Raw genomic sequence first — 22,695 nt, forward strand, 5'->3', positions numbered from 1 at the left:
TATCAAATATCAGTAAAAATTTATAAAAATTTGTAATAAAAACAGTTTATCTTCTGTCTGGGGGTCAAGGTTTTTGACCCCTTGACAGAATATAAACCATTTTTACTTCAAAATTTTATAAATTTTTACTGATACTTGATAAGATGAGATTCATCATTGAAACCAATAATGATTTCTTAATATAACTTTTAAATCATTTTATTAAATTCCTTCTTAAATTGAAATGTCTTAGATTTATTTCTGTGCTATTTCCACCTCCATCTTTTATATATAAAAGTCTGATTTGTATAGATCTCTAATCTTTTTCAACTATATATATATATATATATATATATAATATATATATATGTGTGGTGTGTGTGTGTGTTCATATTATATATATATATATATATATATATATATATATATATATATATAATAAAATATTAGGGAATAATTTTAAGAATTGAACAGCCATGAAACGATCGTAGTGTTATATTAATATCTTTTTTAATAATTTTGATATATATTTAAATAATATAAATTAATTAATCTTATGTATTGGCTTAAGTTTTTCATTGTATGATTTGCCTAATAGTGGTTTTATCTCTAATTTAATATTATATATATATATATATATATATATAGGGTTATTAAAAAAGAATGAACCGATTTCATTACGCAATATTTTTAAATTGGAAAAACAATAGCTAACTCCAGTTAAGTCACATGTATTTACTCACAATCAACTTTTATTTCTTGTCTTACAAGTGTTTAATGTGGTCGCAACCTGTAGCACAGGCAACATCAATACGATAAGAGAATTCCTCCCAGACGCGTATCAGCATATCAAAAGCAAGTTCATTATGAAACTAAAGAATAAATTTTCTTTGGCTTGAGACGATTCCAGAAGATATTGACATAGAAGGGAAATGGGAAAACTTTGATAAAGCATTCAACCAGACAGCCAAGGAAGTACTCAGTGGATCGTGATATGCTGATGCGCATCAGGAAGGAATTCTCTTATCACATTGATGCTGCCCATGCTGCAGGTGGTGGCTACATTGAACACGTGTAAGACAGGAAATAAAAGTTGATTGTGAGTAAATACTTGTGACTTAGCTGGAGTTTTCTATTGCTTTCCTCATCAAAATATTGCATAATGAAATTGGTTCATTCTTTTTGAATAACTCTGTATATATATATAATATATATATATATATATATATGTGTGTGTGTGTGTTTATTATACACATCGTTATTTTAACATTCACTTTTCCATGCTTAGATGGGTTGGATGGAATTCACTGAGTCCTACTTTTTATAGATAGAGGTCTTTTGCCTTGTCAGTCCTCACCTCTTTCCAAGCATAGTAATATTTTCCTGTAGTTATACATGTTTACATGGAAGACTGGAAATAAAGGACACCGTCTGTATGACGGTAATACTCGTCATCATTTAATGCCTGTTGTCCATGCTGGTATGGGTTGGATGGTTTGACCAGGGCTAGAACCAGCTCCAGTCAGATTTGGCATGGTTTCTATGGCTGGATGCCCTTCCTAATGCCAACCACTCTGGGTGTGTAATGGGTGTTTTTACATGTCACTGGCACAGGTGCCATTTGCATGACAACAGTATCTGTCACAACTGTGATTTTACTTGGCTTGATGGGTCTTCTTCTCAAGCACAACATAATAACAAAGGTCTCAGTCATTTGTCATTGCTTCCATGACGCCTAACACTCAAAAGGAGCTTTTCATGTGCCACAGCATTGGCCACCTTGCCTCTGTGAGACCCAACACTTAAAAGGTACTTTTTATGTGCCACAAGCATGGGTGCCAGTTATGTGACACTAGCATCGGCCATGACAACAATTTCACTTGGCTTGACAGGTCTTCACAAGTACAGCATGTTGCCAAAGGTCTTGGTCACTGGTCATTGTCCCTGTGAGGTCCAAGGTTCATCCCATATCTTCTTGGGTCTACCTCTACCACCGGTTCCCTCCACAGTTGGAGACTAGCACTTCTTTACACAGCTGTCCTCATCCATCACATGACCATACCAGCACAGTCATCTCTCTTGAGACCTAACACTCAAAAGGAACTCAGTCACAATGCTTGAAAGGTACTCAGTCAGTCTGCCTCTGTGCGGCCTGGTGTTCAATATATATATATATATTATATATATATATATATATATATATGAGAAAATTTTATAGACACTTATTGAAGCATTGAGTGAGTTGGTATTTTTATTTTAGAAATTAAGGAAATCCTGAATGCGGATGAATAGCTGTGAAAACAGCTTAGAAGATTAGGTAAAAAAAATACCCTTAAAACACAGAAAAAAGTGACCAGCAAGCCACTACAGAACATTGAATTCTGCAGCTCTCAATGATTTTCCAGCATGGTAACGGTTCAGCCAGTTCGCTGCCTTATATGTGTGTATCATAATGACAATCATCATCATTTAACATCCATTTTTCCATGATGGTATGGGCTGGATGATTTGATAAGATTTGGTAAGCCACAGGGCTGTGTTGAGCTCTAGCTTCAGTTTTGACATGGTTTCTGTGGCTGGATGCCCCTCAGGTGGATGCTTTTTTTCATATCACCAGCACAAGTGAGGATGCCATGTGTGTTACAAGACAGAGAAGGACAAGAAATAAAAAGCCCCCATGACCAAGTGGGGTAGTATTAGGGAGGGGGATGTGGTTTTTATGCCAGGTATTGAGAGTCTTAAGACGATAGAGGAACAAGAACAGGTATGTTGTTAGAAAGGAGATACATGGCTACCCCATATTATAAGGGTTGTTTAGGCTCTGTAAGAATCATAGGGCCAGTTTCCTGGAGTTCCCTAATTTCTCTGGTATATATATATATACCAGATGCTGGTCTGATGCAGGATTACTCATGTTTTCTAGTTGAGTAGACTGGAGCAATGTTAAATGAAGTGCTTTGCTGGAGAACACAACACTTCACCCGATATATGAATTGAAACCGAAATCTTATGATCATGAATCCAACACCCTAACCACTAAGCCATGTGCCTCCACATATTATGAAGGTGAGTCGTAGCAACTGGGAAGATGAAGATAAAGAAGACAGTAGTGATGGTGTACCAAAAGCAAAATTTCAAGGTAGGTGAAGCATAAGGGTGGACACTGTCAGTGGGTCAGGTGCTGAAAGGGCAGGTGGGTTGTTTCAAAAGACTGTGGTGGTGGTGGTGGTGGGGAGAATAATAGATGCTCCAAGAAGGTAGCAGAGATATTGAATAATGTGTAGGGGTGGAGGTGTAGTTGAAGGGAAATACCAGTATGGAGACAAGGTAAGGTGAGAGAGCAATGTGTGTGTGTGTGTGTATACACACGCACATATATTAAAGCCAATATACACACACACACATATAAATATATATATACATATATGTATATGTATATATATGTACATATATATATATGTGTGTGTGTGTGTGTGTGTATATATATATATATAGGGAGAGAGAGAGATCGAGATCCATTTACATCAACGAGGAGAAGAGAATTCGTTGTTTTGTTAGCTCTCAGCGCTTAGTTCAAATAGTCAGATAGTCACACACACGCAAAAGTAGCAATATAGCGATATGATGGCTCTGATAGTTAGTGGGAGGTAAGAGCATTAACTCTTCCGAAAAGTAGAATAAGCTTTATTCAATACAACGCGAAACCTGTGGTTGAGAAGTTGTAGCCAACCTGAACGGAATAAAATCTTGCAGGTGCTGTTTGTGTAGTGTTCACCGGATATTTGCAGGGGGAGGAGGAGGCAGAATGAATCGCGAAGATAGAGAATGTAGGGGTGCGATAAACAGAGTAGCATCACTGTAAATAATAGGAGGCATCCTTTGGCGAATACTCATGGAATAAGTTAACTGAATATCTCGGAACTGTGAACAATAGAAACCATATTTTGTCTGATACACGCACATATATGGAAGTGGAGCGCATCATACTGTTCTCCGATGAAATTAGGCTCTGCCCGGAAACGTTAGACTTTCGTTCTCACGGTTTATCAAAATACCTTTTATTTTCTTTGTCTTTCTTTTTAATTCTCTCTTTCCCTCTCTCTCACTACAAACACTCTCTCGATATTCTACATATCAATTAGGATTATCAAGCCGTATATTATTATTATTATTATATATTGTTTTTATGTGTGTATTATAAGTATTATTTTATATACATTATATATTTCAATGATTGTGTATATTCGCGTGTGTAATGATGTGTGTATACTACATCAGATGAAAGACAGAACAAAAGAACAACAAGAGGATGAGGAAGGATGAGGGTTGACGTCACGTTTCGTGAGTGCTGTAACTCATGGCATTGGCATTTTATTGTGAAGCAAATAACAACACAAGTATGCTTGTCTCTTGTGGTGTCAGCCACACTCGACTTTTATCTAATTCTCTCCAGGCGACAGTATGTAGCTATTCCCCTTCGCTCTGCTTCTTCCTCCACCTCCGTTCGCCACACTGACTCACACTCGAACGCACGCGGAGTACAAAGGCGGGTACGCACACCTCTCTTTTTGATAGATATATTGACAAATAGTTAAAGAGATAGAGAGAAGTGCAGATATCTATGTATGTCTGTATAAACACACACGCAATGAAATGATGTTTTTTCTCCGATGTGTATGGATGTTCTCATCCGTTAATTTACCTATGTACGGGTCTAACCATAGATATAAATGCGTTTAATTGCGCAGCTTTTTGACAATGTCAACATGGTTTAAAGGTAAAAATATAGTTACACTCTCTGTCAAAGACTTTGGAGGTGTAAGAAACGACAGGTTTGGGGGTGGTAGTTAGTGTAGCTTTTGTTTATCACGATGGCCTGTCTGTGAACTCCCGTTTTAAAAAGCCGGTTGGTCCGCTGTCACTTCATTTAGTGACAGCCGGCCCAATCGGTTTGTTCTCTCCAACTAATTCAATAATGTTTTAACTACGAACATATTTGAAATAGTTAAATAAGGTAGTTGAATTGATGGATTGACTAGCTTGGCTTTTCACCACTTTATAGTCACAGCTAATTCATCCTGTCGTTATTTTTTTTCCATTCCTCCCATTGTTATATTAGCTTTGTAGATCGACACTTACATTCATATACATCCACCTCCACCTATTTACGTTCCTATATATTTATGATGATGCCATCGAGGATGGCTGGAAGCCCAACGAAGAGGGGCATCGCTACATTTAGCGTTGGCATTATATTCGGTTTCGCTTTCACGTACATGTTAGCCTATTCGTCGCAATGGAAAACCCGTTTCTTCTTGCCCAAAGAGACACATATATATTACAGTAACTACATACCCGACAGCCCCCACGGACACGGTGGTATCGAACATTTAGGGGGCCCGGACAAGTCCTTTAAATGGGCAGACTCGGAGCACCACAGTCATCAAGGTTAGTAACTACATTCGCTATATATATTATAAATTTATTGTGAATGAATTTATTGCCGATATTTCCAACGTAAAGTGATTGATATTATAAGCATCAACTTTTCTGTTTCAAATAAGTACTTACACACACATACACACATATAGCTGCTTCTGTTGCGTATATCGGATGTATATCATTCCCAGTGCATTTTAACCACTTTTTCTTGCATGAATTATGCTTTCTCTACTTTTTCCATACCTCACTAATTCTGGAAAAACAAACTTACGACAGCATGGAAGGAGTAAAGTTAATGCTATTATCTGTAGAAATAAATACGCTTGTGCCCTCCCTCCGTGTAGACAAAACAACCCCCTCCAATGTGACACGATTTTTTTTCAACCTATATTTTTCAACTTGCTGGAATTTTCAAACCGAACTTTGCATTAAGTGCAAATCTATAAAACCTCGCTAAATTACCATTATCTTCTGGCGATACTAGAATAACAAAAACAATATATATACATATATATATATATATATATATATATATATACATTCATATATATATATATATATAGTATGTGTGTGTGTTACAATAATACAATAATAGGAATTGTCAAGGGAGGAGGGTTAGTTCGCCAAACACTAGTTCACACCCTCCGTATTATGTATGGAGTTAAGAATAACATTAGTTAATTAGTGTCTTAATATTTGGTTTCGAAAATTCGCGTGAACGTAAGACACCATGTGTGTCTGTGGAAGTGTTTATATTTTGTTTTACTTCTGTGTTTGTGATTTATTTTGTGTGTGTGATTTGTTCGTTTAGGTGAGCACTGATCTGAGATATTCAAACCGTGACCGTTCCTTATTTGTTTCGTATGTTAGAGAACCTAGAACCGCATCCAACGCGCTCTTTTTTTCTAAAACGATAAGCTGGGGTTTGAAGCTGTGACTATTATTTCTAGCAAGTCGAGCGACTACGTATTGGGGCTGTTTTATGTTATGCTTATAACATTCTTTTATTTGGATACCAGAGGACCATATTTTCTGAATATAAGCTAGGAACAAGAAACAATATACCGATATTGCTGCGTTTATATCCTGCTAGGGTCGATAAAGATAATGCCCCAGTCTAGTTAATGAGGGTACCTGGAGGACATGGTTGCGCGGCTTCTCTAGAAAACCCAATCAAATCTTCCTCAAATCGCGCCTTTTAAGAAACGAAAACATTGGATGATATTGATCTGAGTCTACTGTACCTAGGAAAAAATAAATAAAAGTCATAGATGGAAGGCTTTAGATGAATAGGTCTATTCGGTCAGGCTTTAGATGAATAGGTCTAAAACAATGTCTCTCAGTAGAGGGCAAGTCTGTGAGGATTGAAAAAGAATAAAGATTTGGGGAGCGAACATGTTGCTATGTTTAAACCCCTTTCATTGTGATGTTTCCGTTAAAATACACTGCCGTTGGTTTATTTCATTTCAATAACAAGTAAGAATTTCCAAAAGTAATCTTGTCAATTTTAATCTGGTGTTTGGAACAAAATTAACATAAAAGTTTGATCACTTAAAAACAAGTTTGTCATAAAATCAAGGGCGGTCTTAAGCGGGTTGGTATCAAAAGGGTTAAAAAAATATAGTTTCCAACTATTTTAACTATTTTAACACATCGAAGAAACAATTTTTATACCTGCAAAATCGTGAATAGGATAGGATTGCTAAAAAAAATTCATTAATTTCTAGTCCTTTAGGATTCAGATATCTATGTCAAATGTATTGCTTATTTATTCATATATTTTAAATTAATCATGCATTATCTTGTAGCTTCGAGATTTAAATGATGTATTTATATCTTTTCAGAAAGACATTGTAGGTTATGTGTGAGAGGTTGGTTCTGGTCAGTTTTAACATAAAACAGGTATTATTTGGACCTCATATAGCCGGATTAAATGCTAAAGAGCTAGGGTGAAAAGGACTTCATATTTGCCAGTTTGAGAAACTCTGGACTAAACAAGGATAGCTGTTCTTTAACTTGATTTACTAGAAAAAACAGCCAAATGTCACGCAAATGACTCCTTAAATTTAAAACAAGAGGCAAATGACACATCACGTAATAGTCTTTGATTCGCAATGTCGTAAAAATAAAAGACATGATGGTCACGGGTGGAACTGCTTAGATCATAAGCTCTGCTATACCAGGACCTATTTGAGGTTAAGCATGAAACAAAGTATTTGTAATATACTCTGATATATTCAATTCATTTTACAATCTCAATTGTGTTGTGCCATATCAAAAGATCTTTGTATTTATATATATATATATATATATATATATATATATAAACTAGACTACACTGTGTTTGCTTGTTATTTGTGGTGTGTGAATATATGTGTGTGTCTCGTTGAAATCTACAAGTTTTTTTTTTTCATTCTCACTGTTTATTTTCTATTATTCCTTTCTGTGGAAGAGCGTAGGCTTGAAACGTAGAAGACTTTTTCATTTTCCCGAGCGTTAAATTAATACTCTTGCTTGTTCCTGCACCTGTCTTCGTCTTTTGTTTTTCTATAAATTTTAACTATATATATATATATAGGCGCAAGAGTGGCTGTGTGGTAAGTAGCTTGCTTACTAACCACGTTCAGTCCTACTGCGTGGCACCTTGGACACGTGTCTTCTACTATAGCCTTGGGCTGATCAAAGCCTTGTGAGTGGATTTGGTAGACGGAAACTGAAAGAAGCCCATTGTGTGTGTGTTTGTCCCCTCCCCCACCATCACTTGACGACCGATGTTAGTGCGTTTACATCCCCATAAGAATATTGACTGAAACAAATAAAAGAATATATATATATGTAATTGTGAGCGTTCTAACCACTGAGCCACTCAGTGGCTAGAGCTTTGGGTGCACAATCATGAGTTTATTGAATTCAATTGTGTTCTTTAGCAAGACACTTTATTTCATGTTGCTCCAGTTAACTCAGCTACGTCACTGGTGCCAAGCTGTATTGGTTTTTGCCTTTGATGGTGTGCAGAAGTAGCAGAAAGGCTGCTGGTCTTCCACAAACAACCTTGCCATGGAGAGGAACTTTCTAGGTGCAATCCCATGGTCATTCATGACCAAAGAGGTGTGGGATCTTTATCCTTTAACATTTATAAAGCCATATATTATCATGGTGGTTACTATGTTTCCTCTTAATTCAGTTTCAGCTACCAGCTAACTGTTAAATAAAATTGTGGATATGAAAAACCTCCATTATCATTAATTACTATAATGTACCTGTGAAGGTGAGATTGTGGGTTCTATTCCCAGACTGGTTGTTACATTGTGTTCTTGAGCAAAGCACTTCATTTCATGTTGCTCTACGATCATTTCGACATCTGACATGTGGAATCCATTGCACCTGTACAGGTAATGTCAATCTGATGGAGGGAGTGAGCTTATATCTACACAAACAATTGATCACTATAAACAAATCATATGAGTGGTTGTTTGGTAAGAAACTGTCAGACCCTCATACGTTGTCTAACAACGGGAGAATCCATCCTATATATATATATATATATATATATATATTTGTGTGTGCGCTGCCAGCTGTTCAGGCTTTCTCTTATTTACACTTATTTTGGATTGAGTCATTCATAAAAATCCTCCATATATTATCATTATCATCATAATCGTTTTAATTTCCACTTTGTGTTGCTTGCGTTGGTCAGTCAGAAATCATTGAGGCAGATATTTTATGGCTAGATGCTCTTTTTGTTATCGACCTTCATTTCTGAGCAAGGTTGTATTTTCCCATGGCTAGACATATATATATTTTCCCATGGCTATATATATATATGTTTATGTATAGGTGCAGGCATGGCTGTGTGGTAAGAAGCTTGCTTCCAGTTTACCCTGATTCATTTGTTTTGTTGGATTTGTCTGAGATAGATGTTTTTTTTTGGCTGTGCGATGTTTTTCCCGCTTGTGTGATGGAGGCATGTTGAGTGAGGAGTTGCGAAAGTTTAAGCTGTTCTGTGCCAAATGTGGAAAGCCACCCTCCCTATGTGTCTGAGGAAGAAATGGTAGAATACCTGAAGAAAATAGACAAGGCTATGGAAGAAAGAAGTTATGCTGCAGCAACGGAAGAAAAATGCAAAGACATAAGGTTGGAGGATGTAAGCAAGTTTAAGGGAATGCTTGAAAGGGAGGGGAACGAAGTGAAGGTGTTCCCCCACAAAGAAATTTTGAAAGAAGTAGCAGAAAGAATGGTAATTTGTAGAATGTATTCAGTGGCAACCAGAAAAATTGAGAATATGTCCACGGTACAAATAGAAAAGGCGTTGAGACCAGTCTGGCAAGGGATTTCGTACCTTGCCAGAGGAAAGAAATTTGGAACGATAGAGGTGCAGTTCGAAAAGGTAGCTATCGCCATGCTGCACTGGCAACACCACTGAAAATAAATGAGGTAGTTCTTTTATCAGTATATCTTGGGAGGCATGCTTCCAGGGTTAGGGTGGAGGAAATACCTCCAGAAGTGGATGTAGCCTGGCTGATGGCTGCTATACTACTTGGAATGGAGGAGAAAGTGGTGGTCCCACAGGTCACCAGAACACTTCATAGGAACTGGAAAGGACAAATCCTTGACATGGTATAAGTCCAGGCAGGGTTGTTTATGGAAGACCAACAGTTGCCCATGCATACCAGTCTCTCCTCTACATGCCATCAATGTTATCCAAGGGAAAGGCAAAAGCTGATACAGCTTGGCACCAGTGACGTTGCTACTCATTTCAACTATCTAAGTAAAGTTTGCAAATTTGATTTCTGTAACTGCTGTGAACTGTCATACAGCAAACATTTTGTAGAAATGTTTGCTGTATGACTTACAAGCATGCTGTATATATTTCTTGTACTGGGCATAGATCAAATCTCATTAGTTTTACTGCAGTAGATTGCTGTGAAGATGCAGTAAACTTTTTTGTTGTTTTCCAAGAAATATACATTTTCTTTTCAACTTCTACAAAGAGGTGAACTGTTTTGTTTCTTATATTGAATTCACTGTCCTGAGTAGCAAAGACATAGAGATCTTGTGTCAAATTACTGTGTCTGTCATAAATGTGAGTTGCACGTTGTTTAAGGAGGCTCGAAGTTATCTCTCTGGAAGCGTAAATGAAAAAAAGGTGAGACAGGAATATCTGATATTGTTGTGTGAAACAGAACTGTAGTTTGTTTCTATACTACCTCTGTGGAAGCATTTGTTGGTAAAGTTTCACAAAATCAGTGTGGCTCTCCAGGATCTGCAGATGGCCAACATTGGTGTAAATACAGTCAGCTGTGAAAATATATACTAACTATTCCTGATTGAACAAGAAGTAAAATCCAGATTGCCTGGTATACAAGTGTACAGAACCATGGTTTAGCTAGTGTGTGTGTGTGTGTGTGTGTGCTGTCTGAGGCAGTCCCTGAGTTTGCACCATCCACCAGGGCCCTGAAGCCTATGCAGGCTTAAAGAGCAGATCCAAAAGTGCTGCCACTGTAAAAGCTACATCCAGGGTGGACAGTCCCTGTCACTCCACCCTAGCTGTGCTACTGGTGCAAAGAGAAGAAGAGTGAGAAAAGCAAATCAACAACTCATTCCCTATCTCTAATCATCTGTCACACTATTTTCACTAAGTACATTTTCTATTCTGCCTCATATTCATGTTGTAACTGGACTTCACATCTCTTTCTCCTCACTTTCCAGGTGGCCAAGCCATGTATTCACCTCTTCAGCAAGACATCTGCTCCTCTCCCTCTATCATAGTTTTCCTCCAGTCAATAACCTTCTCAGTTGAGGGGTCTTATCTTGTGGGTGCTTAGCAACCTCACTGGTGCTGGTATTATGTAAAAAGAACCCAGTACATTGTGTTGAGTGGTTGGCATTAGGAAAAGCATAACAGAAACCCATAACAAAGCAGACGTAGAACTTGGTGGAATCCTCTGGTTCGTCTGTTCTTGTTGAACTGTTCAACCCATGCCAGCATGGAAAAAGGGGCATTAAATGATGATGGTGATGAATAATTCTGTTTTTTTGGATACTGATAAAGAGACAAATTTAATGTAAGGTCCTTTGTTCTTACAATAGATACTATTGAAGAAAACTTGGGCAGAAGAACAACACTGTGTTGCATATAAAATTATATTTTCATCTAATTTAGAAGTTTCAGGGTTAAAACATTTAATGGGGTGGTAGAAACTTTGATTAAATAGTATCCAAATGATGTTTATATTAATTTATCTTACAGGTGAACTCAGGCAGTGCCATACTTGTCAAGCAGAATTATCCAATAAAAGAATAAATTTATCACAAAAATCTCTCTAATATGAAATCATATTCTAAGACAAAATTCATCAAGTTTTCTCCAAATCTGGAAGAGCTGTGTTATGAGTATATTTATCTGATCTTTTATCTTATACTTGTTTTAGTTTTTGGACTGTGGCCATGTTGGAGTACTGCATTGAAGGGTTTAATCAAACAAATTCATCCCAGTACTCAGTTTTAAGCTTGGTAGTTATTCTATTGGTCTCTTTTTGCTGATCTACTAATTTACGGGGATGTAAACAAAGCAACACTGGTTGTCAAGTGGTGGTGGTGGGGCACAAGCACACATGTGATGGGCTTCTTTTAGTTTTCATCAACCATATCCACTCAAGGCTTTGATTGGCTTAGGGCTGTAGTAGAAGATGCCCATGGTCCTGTGCAGTGGGATTGAACCCAGACCCATGTGGTTGGGAAGCAAACTTTTTATCACATGGCCACAGTAAATATTTTTCAGGTGAAAGGTCATTTTTATGACTAATGAAAAAATGAATTGACAGCAAAGTTGTCGTGAAAAAAGCAGGTTTATACTTAGCATCAGGTGTTGAGAATGTCGTTAAATGATGATGATGTGGCAGAAGTAGTGCCCTTTTTATTTAGTAATTTTTATAGTACAAAAGATTTTTTATTTTATAAAAATTTATTACAGTAGATAAAGAAATGAAAAATACCAATTAATTAAAATAAATTGCAGTAGTTTTAAGAAATTTTTAAAGTATTGCTCCATCAAAATAATGTAGCACCTTGGGCAAGTGTCTCTGCTATAACCCTGGGCTGACCAAAGCCTTGTGAGTGGATTTGGTAGACAGAAACTGAAACATTCCCATCGTATATATATATGTGTGTGTGTGTGTGTGTCTGTATTTGTTCCCTCCACCATCTCCTGACAACCGATGTTGGCATGTTTATATCCCCCATAACTTAGTGGTTTGGCAAAAGAGACCGATAGAATAAGTACTAGGCTTACAAAGAATAAGTCCTGGAGTCGATTTGTTTGACTAAAGGCAGTGCTCCAGCACAGCCGCTGTCAAATGACTGAAACAAGTAAAAGAATATAACATGTTCAAAATGCTCCCCTTCATTTTTATTACTATGCTGAACCCTACCAGCAACACTTCTACAAACCTTTTGACACATTTCCACGTTACTTGCAGAAAATTTATCAGAAATTGCTTGTTTTAATTCATGAATTGTTTTTGGTTTGAGGGAGTAAGCAAGATCTTTCAATACACCCACAAGAAAAAGTCATGTGGTTGTAGGTCTGATGATCGTGATGACCACTGAAATTGCTCCACGTTTTCCTATCCACCTCACCTCAAAATTAAGATTTAACCATTCCTGAACGTTTTACCCATAGTGAGGTGGTGCACCATCCTATTGAAAGAAAACTATATACAAATAAGAAAGAGTGTTACACACACACACACACATATATACGATGCGTTTCTTTCAGTTTCCGTCTACCAAATCCACTCACAAAGCTTTGGTTGTCTTGAGGATATAGTAGTAGACACTTGCCCAAGATACCACGCAGTGGGACTGAACCTGGAACCATGTGGTTGGGAAGCAAGCTTCTTACCACACAGCCACTCTTGTGCCTTTTGTCACAGAAAATTTCTTCTGCCTTTTATATAACTTGAAAAGAGGATGGTGTTTTGTTTTGTTTAGGAGAAAGAGAAAAGAGGATGGAAGGGAGGAGAGGGGGAGAGAGAGGAAGAGAAAGAAACAAGAAACTATGTATCCTGGGATGGTCTTTGACAAACACAACCATCTTGAGATACATAGGGTTGAAACAGTTATTTCCACTCTTTTACTTGTTTCTGTCATTGCACTACAGCCATGCTGGAGCACTGTCTTGTTTTAGTTGAAAAATTGCCTCCAGTACTTACATTGTAACTAAGTTATGGGTATGTAAACAAGCCAATGGGGAGTGTCAAGCAGGGGGAAGGGAGAATGAACACACACACATATCATCATCATCATCATCATTTAACATCTGTTTCTCATGTTGGTATGGGTTGGACGGTTTGATAGGTGTGGCAAGCTGGAGATCTGCACCAGGCTCTAGTTGTCTGTTTTGGCATAGTTTCTACAGCTGGATGCTCTTCCTAATACTAATCAATTTACAGAATGTGCTGAGTGCCCTTTATGTGGTGCCAGTACCAGACCTTTTTACATGGCACTAGTGTGGGTGCATTATATGTTACGCCAGCACGGATGGTTTTTATGGGGTGCCAGAAAAGACACCTTTATACACACACACACACACATGATGGACTTCCACACTGCTTCCATCTCTCAAATTCACTCGAGACATTGGGTAACTTGGAACTGTTGAAGAAGGCATTTACCCAAAGTGCAGTGTAGTAGGACTGAACTCAAGACCATATAGTTGCAAAGCAACCTATTTAAGCATACAGTCATGACTGCTATTGACACCCCTGGGGGATTAAAAGAATGAACTAGACGACAGCTTATAAAGAGTAGTGGTTGGAGAGAACGTTTTGGTAGTCTCATGAAACTCGTCATGTGAACACATTGATTAAGCCTCTGTTGCATAAATTATATATCCAACATCTAACAAGGATATAAAAATACGTATGAATATATTATCTTGCCACTATCTATAAGACTATATTTAAGATGGTTGAGTGTAATATAGCAAAATTTAATCGTGGTATCTGAAAGGTTGAATGCTCATACTGAAGCGTTTCATGTGAAAATCCTGTTGATTGTAAATCAGGAACTACATGCATACAAAATGGCCTTTAATATGATAGGATATGATTTGGAGAGTTTTGCTTTCTATTTTCAGTATGTTGACCAACCATGCTTTCTAGTGAACAAAAACTGTCTATCAAAAATAGCTTTCCTCTCTCTCTCTCTCTCTTACATTTTGTATTTCATATCCTCAGAGAAAGCGATTGTCTGTAGGAATTGCGTAGCTTTACTTATTTATGAAGGGAGCATGGCAGATGGAGAGTTTTTCAGCCCACCCTCACATGCATGCACATATTTACAAAATATCTTCCATCCTACTTACATGGAATGAAAACTTCTTATGATAATATTTGTGTGTTGTGTTCTTAAGCAAGACACTTTATTTCATGTTGCTTCAGTTCACTCAGCTGTAGAAACGAGTTGCAATGTCATTGGTGCCAAGGTGAATCAGCCTTTGCCTTTCACTTGGATAACATTGGTTGCATGGAGAGGGGAGACTGGTGTACATGGGCAACTGCTGGTCTTCCATAAACAACCTTACTCGGACTTGTGCCTTGGAGGGTAACTTTCTAGGCGCAATCCCATGGTCATTCGTAACTGAATGGGGTCTTTATTCCTTTCTATATAATTCTATATTAAGGTGGCGAGCTGGCAGACAAGTTAGTGCGCCGGGCGAAATGCTTAGCAGTACTTCTTCTGTCGTTACGTTCTGAGTTCAAATTCCGCCGAGGTCAACTTTGCCTTTCATCCTTTTGGGGTCGATAAATAAAGTACCAGTTTCGCACTGGGGCGATATAATCGACTCAATCCCTTCGTCTGTCCTTGTTTGTCCCCTCTATGTTTAGCCCCTTCTGGGCAGTATAATTCATACTAATCCAATTGTTTCTATAGCATAGTGCATTGAATTGTGCTTATCCCTATCTTTTCTCTGAGCTTATCTGTACCTCATCTTTCACACATACTAACAATGCACATCCAGGCTGTTTACTCTCTACCTTCACTCAGGCCATATTTCTATATATTTATAGAATTGTCTTATGGAAGAAAAAAAAAAGCTTGAAATGTTGCTTTATCTGGAAAAGGATTCATGTTCAGGAGGTTATTATTTAAACTAGATGTATCAGTTAATGCTTCTATAAAGCTTTGTCTTGATTTCATCAGACAGTCTATCCTTCATGGTCTACCTTATACTCAAAGAGAGAATCCACTTGATGTCAGCAGAGGTAATAAATGCCTGTTTTTTTTTTTTGTTTTTTTTTCCCCCTCCATCCTGTTCCTATTATGGCTGCTAAACTTTCCTAACCCCCTTCTCCACTGTTGATTAAGTTGCCTTGGCAACAGAAGCAATCAGCAACTTCTATAGAGCCTTTGGAGTGTTAGAAAGAACACCCATTACTGGTGCTTCAATTGCTAGCTACTCTTTGGCATCTGGTACTGTAAAACTAATTTGTGTATACTAGGTTTTTATTCAGTTGGGTAACTATTAGTAATTTGGTTTTGTTTAATTAGCAGGCTCAGATAATGCTTAAGAAGTTGTTATATAGTATTCTTATTGTTAATATATCTGAGGATATATATTTGGCACACCCATTTGCGATTATTTATATAAATGTTGCAGATCTCAAGTGCCCATTATGTTTACTTGTATTTAGATAAATATGGCATATGTGTGTGTGTGTGTGTGTGTGTGTGTGTGTGTGTGTTTAGGTAAATGTGGTATAAGTAAATATATATATCAGGCATAGCTGTGTGGTAAGAAGTTCGCTTCCCAATCATATGGTTCTGGGTTCAGTCCCACTGCGTGGCACCTTAGGCAAGTTTCTTCTACTATAGCCACGGGCCAACCAAAGCCATGTGAGTGGATTTGGTAGATGGAAACTGAAAGAAGCTCGTTGCATTGCTAGCCACTACACATTCTTTATTTTCTCTCCTTGTTTCTTTTTGTGTTCCTTTCTGTGGAAGAGCGTAGGCTCGAAATGTTAATGACTCTTTCACTTCCCAAGCATTATACTAATACATCTGTTTGTTGTCTACATCACCTATCTTTGTCTTTTGTTTTTTTTTGTGAATTCTCCCTATATATGTATGTATGTATGTATGTATATGTCTGTGTTTGTCCCCCACTGCCATTGCTTGACAACCAATGTTGGTGTGTTTACGTCCCCATAACTTAGCAGTTTGGCAAAAGAGATAGATAGTGGGGGACTAGGCTTACAAAGAATAAGTCCTGGGATCAGTTTGTTCGACTAAAGGCAGTGTTCCAACATGGCTGCAGTCAAATGAATGAAACAAGTAAAAGAATAAAAGTATATATATATATATATATATATATATATATATATATATATATATATATATATAATCATAAAATAATTATATATAAGTAACCTAGCACTTAAAAATGACTGTATAAGTAACATTAATTTTTTTTAAGTATATATAATTAAAAAGATATAATTATAGTTAAGGGTTACTGGAAATGACCGTCACCTATGCTAGAAAAATGCAATTTATTCTCTATATTCAACCATTGGTATGAATGCAAGAGAATGAGCAAGAAAATATAAAAAAAATATTGATATTTATTTATCATTCTTCAACAAGAATATTAATGATAGTGACTTTGAAGCTTCTGCCAGCTGAGCCATTGTTGAATTGCCAACGAGTGCCTAGCTGGCTGAAACTTCAAGGTCCCTGTCAATAATATTCTTGTTGAAGAATAGCACATTTGTACTCCACACAAGTATAGAGTAACCCATCAGATTAATGCAAAGTTGTTTTGTATTATGACAGAACATTAGAAACAAACCTAAAGTGTGTGTGTGAATGTGGTAAGAAGCTTATTCTCAACCACATTGTTCCAGGTTCAGTTCCAGTGTGGCACCTTGGGCAAGTATCTTCTAACATCGCCTCGGGCTGACCAAAGCCTTGTGTGTGGATTTGGTGGATGGAAACTAAAAGAAGCCTGTCATATATATATATGACATATATATATATATGTAGGCGCGGGCATGGCTGTGTGGTTAGGGAGCTTGCTTCCTTGCTACATGGTTTCGGGTTCAGTCCCACTGCGTGGAACTTCGGGTAGGTGTCTTCCACTATAGCCCTGAGCCGACCGGAGTTTTGTGATTGAATTCGGTAGGTGGAAGTTACTGCCGTGTGTGTATATATGTGTGTATAGCTGCTCAGTGCCTCTCCGGAAGAGAGAGAGGGATATATATATATATTTGACAGGCATACATATAAAAACCACCCACTACACTCTTGGAGTGGTTGGCATTAGGAAGAGCATCAAGCTGTAGAAACATTGCCAGATCAGATTGGAGCCTGGTGCAGCTGCTGGCTCTCCAGACTTTAGTCAAACTGTCCAACCCAGGCCAGCATGGAAAACGGATGTTAAATGAAGATGATATATGTATATATGTCTGTATATGTGTCTCTGTTTATCTCCCACCACTGCTTAACAACTGGTGGTGGTGTGTTTACATCTCTGTACACTGTATATCCCTGTAACTTAGTGGTTCATCAAAAGAGACAAATAAAATAAGTACTAGTCTTTAAAAAAATAAGTCCTGGGGTTGATTTGTTCGAGTAAAACCCATCAAGGCAGTGCCCCAGCATGGCCACACTAAAGTGTCAAACAAGTGAAAGATAAAAGATGTGTGTGTTTATGAATGGATGGATATGCATTCTTGTTTCAGTCATTTGACTGCGGCCATGCTGGAGCACCGCCCTTAGTTGAACAAATCGACCCCAGGACTTATTCTTTGTAAGCCTAGTACTTTATCGGTGTCTTTTGCCAAACTGCTACATTTTGGTGATGTAAACACACCAACATCGGTTGTTAAGTGATGGCAGGATGGGGGAACAAACACAGACACGTACATACATACATTACAGGCTTCTTTCAGTGTCCATCTACCAAGACAGTTGCCCATGGTGCCACGCAGTGTGATTGAACTCAGAAGCAAGCTTCTTACAACGGTGCACCAGCATGGCCTCAGCCTCTGGCTGAAATCTGTAAAAGTTAAAAGATATATCGATCAATTAGATGAAATAAAATCAAACTTTGGATGGCCTGTATTGATCTCAAATAGACTGCCTGGGACCATACAACTGTTCAACCAGGATGTATATGGCCAAGCTGAATTGCTCAACAAAATGCTTGCAGTATCTAGCTATAGTTAAAGCTGTTATATCTGAGTTCAAATCCTAGTGAAGGCGACTTTGCTTTCATCTTTCCATCACTGACAAAATGAAATATCAGTGAAGTCATGACGCTAATTTAATATTTTTAAACTCCATCTGATATATGAATGGAAGTATAAAGTTAAGGCAAATGGTTACATATTGCACAAACAAACACTACATAATCATGTGTCTTGTGGCATGTTCTAGAAATTCAGATGTAATTTGATATAATTGCATAATTAGAAGAATTTGTGAAAAACTAGTCAATTTGGTAAAAGTAGTTATAAAGAGAGAAGAATACACATACATACATACATACATACATATACATACATACGTGTGTGTGTGTATGTAAGTGTGTGTGTGTGTGTGTATATGTAAGTGTGTGTGTGTGTGTATGTGTGTGTATGTGTGTATGTATATATATATGTATGTATGTATGTATATGTGTATATATATATATATATATATGTATATGTGTGTATGTATATATGTATATATATGTACCGTCCAACCCATGCTAGCATGGAAAGCGGACGTTAAATGATGATGATGATGTATATGTAAGTATATATATATGTATATGTGTGTAAGTATATGTATATGTGTATATATATATATATGTGTGTGTATATGTATATGTGTGTATATATATACACACATATATGCACACACATACATAAACAGTTGTGTGTATATTATATATTTATACACATACATACATCCACACATGCATATATCTATGTATACAAATGTATATATAATACGCAAACTTTCATATAAATAGTTACACACACACACACATACATGTATTTACGTACAAACAATCATCTATAGTTACATGTAATCCTTGATGGAATTTTAATAACCCCAGCCCTTCTTATATATATGTACTTTTTATTCTCCTATTTGTTTCAATCATTTGACTGTGGCCATGCTTGAGCCTTTAGTCGAACAATTTGACTCCAGGACTTATTCTTTGCCAACCGCTAGTTACAAGGACGTAAACACACCAACATCGGTTGTCAAGTGATGGTGAGGGGACAAACACAGACACACACAAATATCTACATACATACACACATACATACATACACACATACATATATATATATATATATATATATAATAACAAATTAATAAATAAAACATATGCATACATACATACATATATGTATATACCTACATCTATATGTATATATACATGCATATATGGGTACAGGACACCAAAAAAACTTAGAACACAACGAAAAACGAAAACATGAAAACAAACATATGGAAACGGACTTTTTCAAACAACGAAAAATCCGAGTACAAGACATACAACACAAGGAACATTCCCCTTCTTCAGCTGCCACTGCTTCAACTACTCCATGTTTCGAAGGTAAGGGCAAGACACGACTTGCTTTGTCCTTCCTGCAAAGCAAATTAAATAAAATTTGGGATTTTTTGCGGAGGGGTAAAAATGGTGACAAGAACAGGACAGTAAAAGCAAAACAAGACAGTAAAAGCAATACAAATAAAAACAATAAAAGACAGGACAAGGAGAATAACACAGTAAAAACAAACGATAAGGGCTTATATATATATATATACACAACAGGCTTCTTTCAGCTTCAGTCTACTAAATCCACTCACAAGGCTTTGGTTGGCCTGAGGCTAGATTAGAAGACACTTACCCAAGGTGCCATGCGGTGGGACTGAACACGAAACCATGTGGTTGGGAAGGAAGCTTCTTACCACACAGCCACTCCATATATGGATACATACACACAAACATCCATACACACATATACATTCATATACATAATACATATATGTACATATATACACATAAACATATATATTCATGCAGACATATTTGGGTGTGTGTGTGTGTGTATATATATATATATATATACATATATATATATATATATACACATATATGTATATATATATATGTATATATATGTATATATATATTTATATGTATATATATACACACACACACACACATGTGTATTTGACTAAGTGTGTGTGTGTGCGTATATATTTTCCTTTCCCAAATTTAAGTAAATGTGTTTAGAAAAATATATTAGTTGAATAAAGTAACAACATAGTCTGGTTTTTAATTATTGTATTTAAAAAACAATTTTTTTACAATGTTCAAGTGTGTGAAACATTAAAAAAATATTTTGTAATGCTCATAAAGTTCAATTAGCACCTTCATATGTTCGTAGTAATCATCAAATTTCAAAATGTATTGACTGGCAGTTGAGTTTAGCGCTTGACAACCTTAGTAAAATGACTGACTCCTTCCTTTTTATACCTTTTAGAAGGCTCTGACAAGCTGAATTTTTTTAATATAGTTTTGACTAATCAGCATGCAGCCTAAATGTCACGGTTTGCTGGGCACACTGATATTACTGGCATAGATCCTGGCTTTATTTTAACCAATTAGCTTGTGGTTTACATATAATGGTGTTATGAATGAGCAAACTTATTTAATGCAGTAGATCAAATTTCTGCTTTTGCAGTCCATATCTGCATTTGTGGAAAAGCTGTCCATTTTTTGTTCTAATGGATCTACCGGTGTGCATGTATTGACTAACACATTCTACATCTGTCATCATTGCACTTGGATACTGTGAATGTTTGTTCATGTTGAATTTTGCCGTTATCATTATACATGAACAACCAAGATAAAACATTCACAGTATCCAAATGGATGGATTGATTGCTCAACAACTACATTATCCAAATTGGCTTTCTCATTTGCCAAAATGATCTGGAGTGATTTGAGGGAAATTTGACTATTTTTTCTAGCATGTTGAATTACCACATAGAGTAGTGTGATGAAGGGGAAGTTATTTTTTTAGATACCGGGTTGAATTGCAAGCACATATGAATTTGTTGAGGTGCATCTGTACTGAGAAAAATAATGAATTGTTAAATTTACTAATTCAAATGTGTGCAGCTGCTGTTAAATTACTCTTTGGGTCTTAACATTAAACTTTTTCTTTTTTTTTCTTTCATATGGACTTCTAGAAATTTTGCCATTGAACACTTTCAAATGTGAAAGCAAGTGAGAGGTTCCTGATTCCTGACATAGAAGCTTTATCCTGGGTTGGAGATCATTCAGTAAATTCCTGCGGAGCTTGCAAAGGGATATAGTCATCTAATTGCATCTAAGTGTAGATGACTGTGTCAGATAAGGCTGAGAGACTGTCGGCAGTTTGCATTATATCCTGTCATAAGAAATGTGTTGTCAACAAACTGCGGAGACTGTTGACAGTTGATACTATAATACCATTTATCATCATCATCATCGTCCTCATTTAATGTCCATGTTCCATGCTGGCATGGGTTGGACAGTTTGACAGGCTCTGGTGGTTCTAAGGACTGCATCATGCTCCAGTGTCTGCTTTGGCATGACTTCTATAATTGGATGCCCTCCTAACACCTACCACTTTGCAGTGTGTACAGAGTGATTTTTTCCATGCCACTGTCATTAGCAAGATTGCCATCTACCTGGCAAGACTAGGAAACCTGAGGTGGGGATAGAGCTTTATGCAAAGAGATGAGGTGGGGATTGAAGTATGAAAGCAAAGAAACTGGGTGAGCAGGTTCTTCTTGTACAGGAGCTGTAGTCACTCATGTTTAGAAAAAAGGGTTAGAATGACTAGAAAGAGTTGCAAGTCCAGGTGGCCCTTGAAAGTACATTGTGAGCAGGAGTAAGTAGGAACAGAGGAACTAGGAGTGTGGATGGGTGGGTGTTTGCAAGCATGTACGAAAGATCAAAAGATGGGGAACAGGAGCTAGGCAGCGACACTGAAAATTGGGTAGGTTTGAAGGGTGGATGTAGGGAATGACAGACAACCAAGAGCTGGGGAAGATGGTGGGGGGAGTGCAGAAGAGAAGAGGAGGCTGTGTGTTCATTACCACATCTGATACTATTGCTACTAGTGTTATGAGAGAAGGCTGTAGAAGATATTCAAGGACAAGCGGCTCTTATTGGCAAAATTCTAAAAAGCAGGCAATATGATATATCTGCAG

The 22,695-nt window shown here is 37.1% G+C and overlaps 1 protein-coding gene across 2 annotated transcripts in view; it reads left to right on the forward strand.

Annotated features, from left to right (window-relative positions):
• The first annotated feature begins 3,654 nt into the window (after positions 1–3,654).
• Positions 3,655–22,695, forward strand: part of LOC115216361 (glycoprotein-N-acetylgalactosamine 3-beta-galactosyltransferase 1) — a 47,936-nt gene continuing 28,895 nt past the window's right edge. The window contains exons 1-2 of one of the 2 annotated variants that reach the window (XM_029785627.2): positions 5,317–5,427; positions 15,495–15,689. In XM_029785627.2, the coding sequence (XP_029641487.1) occupies positions 15,554–15,689 (136 nt within the window). In that variant the 5' untranslated portion in view covers positions 5,317–5,427; positions 15,495–15,553. Of the gene's footprint in view, positions 5,428–15,494; positions 15,690–22,695 lie in introns of both variants that reach the window. The other variant, XM_029785625.2, reaches the window with a different exon arrangement.

This window comes from Octopus sinensis, linkage group LG10 (assembly GCF_006345805.1).
Source record: "Octopus sinensis linkage group LG10, ASM634580v1, whole genome shotgun sequence".
Lineage (NCBI taxonomy): Eukaryota > Metazoa > Mollusca > Cephalopoda > Octopoda > Octopodidae > Octopus > Octopus sinensis.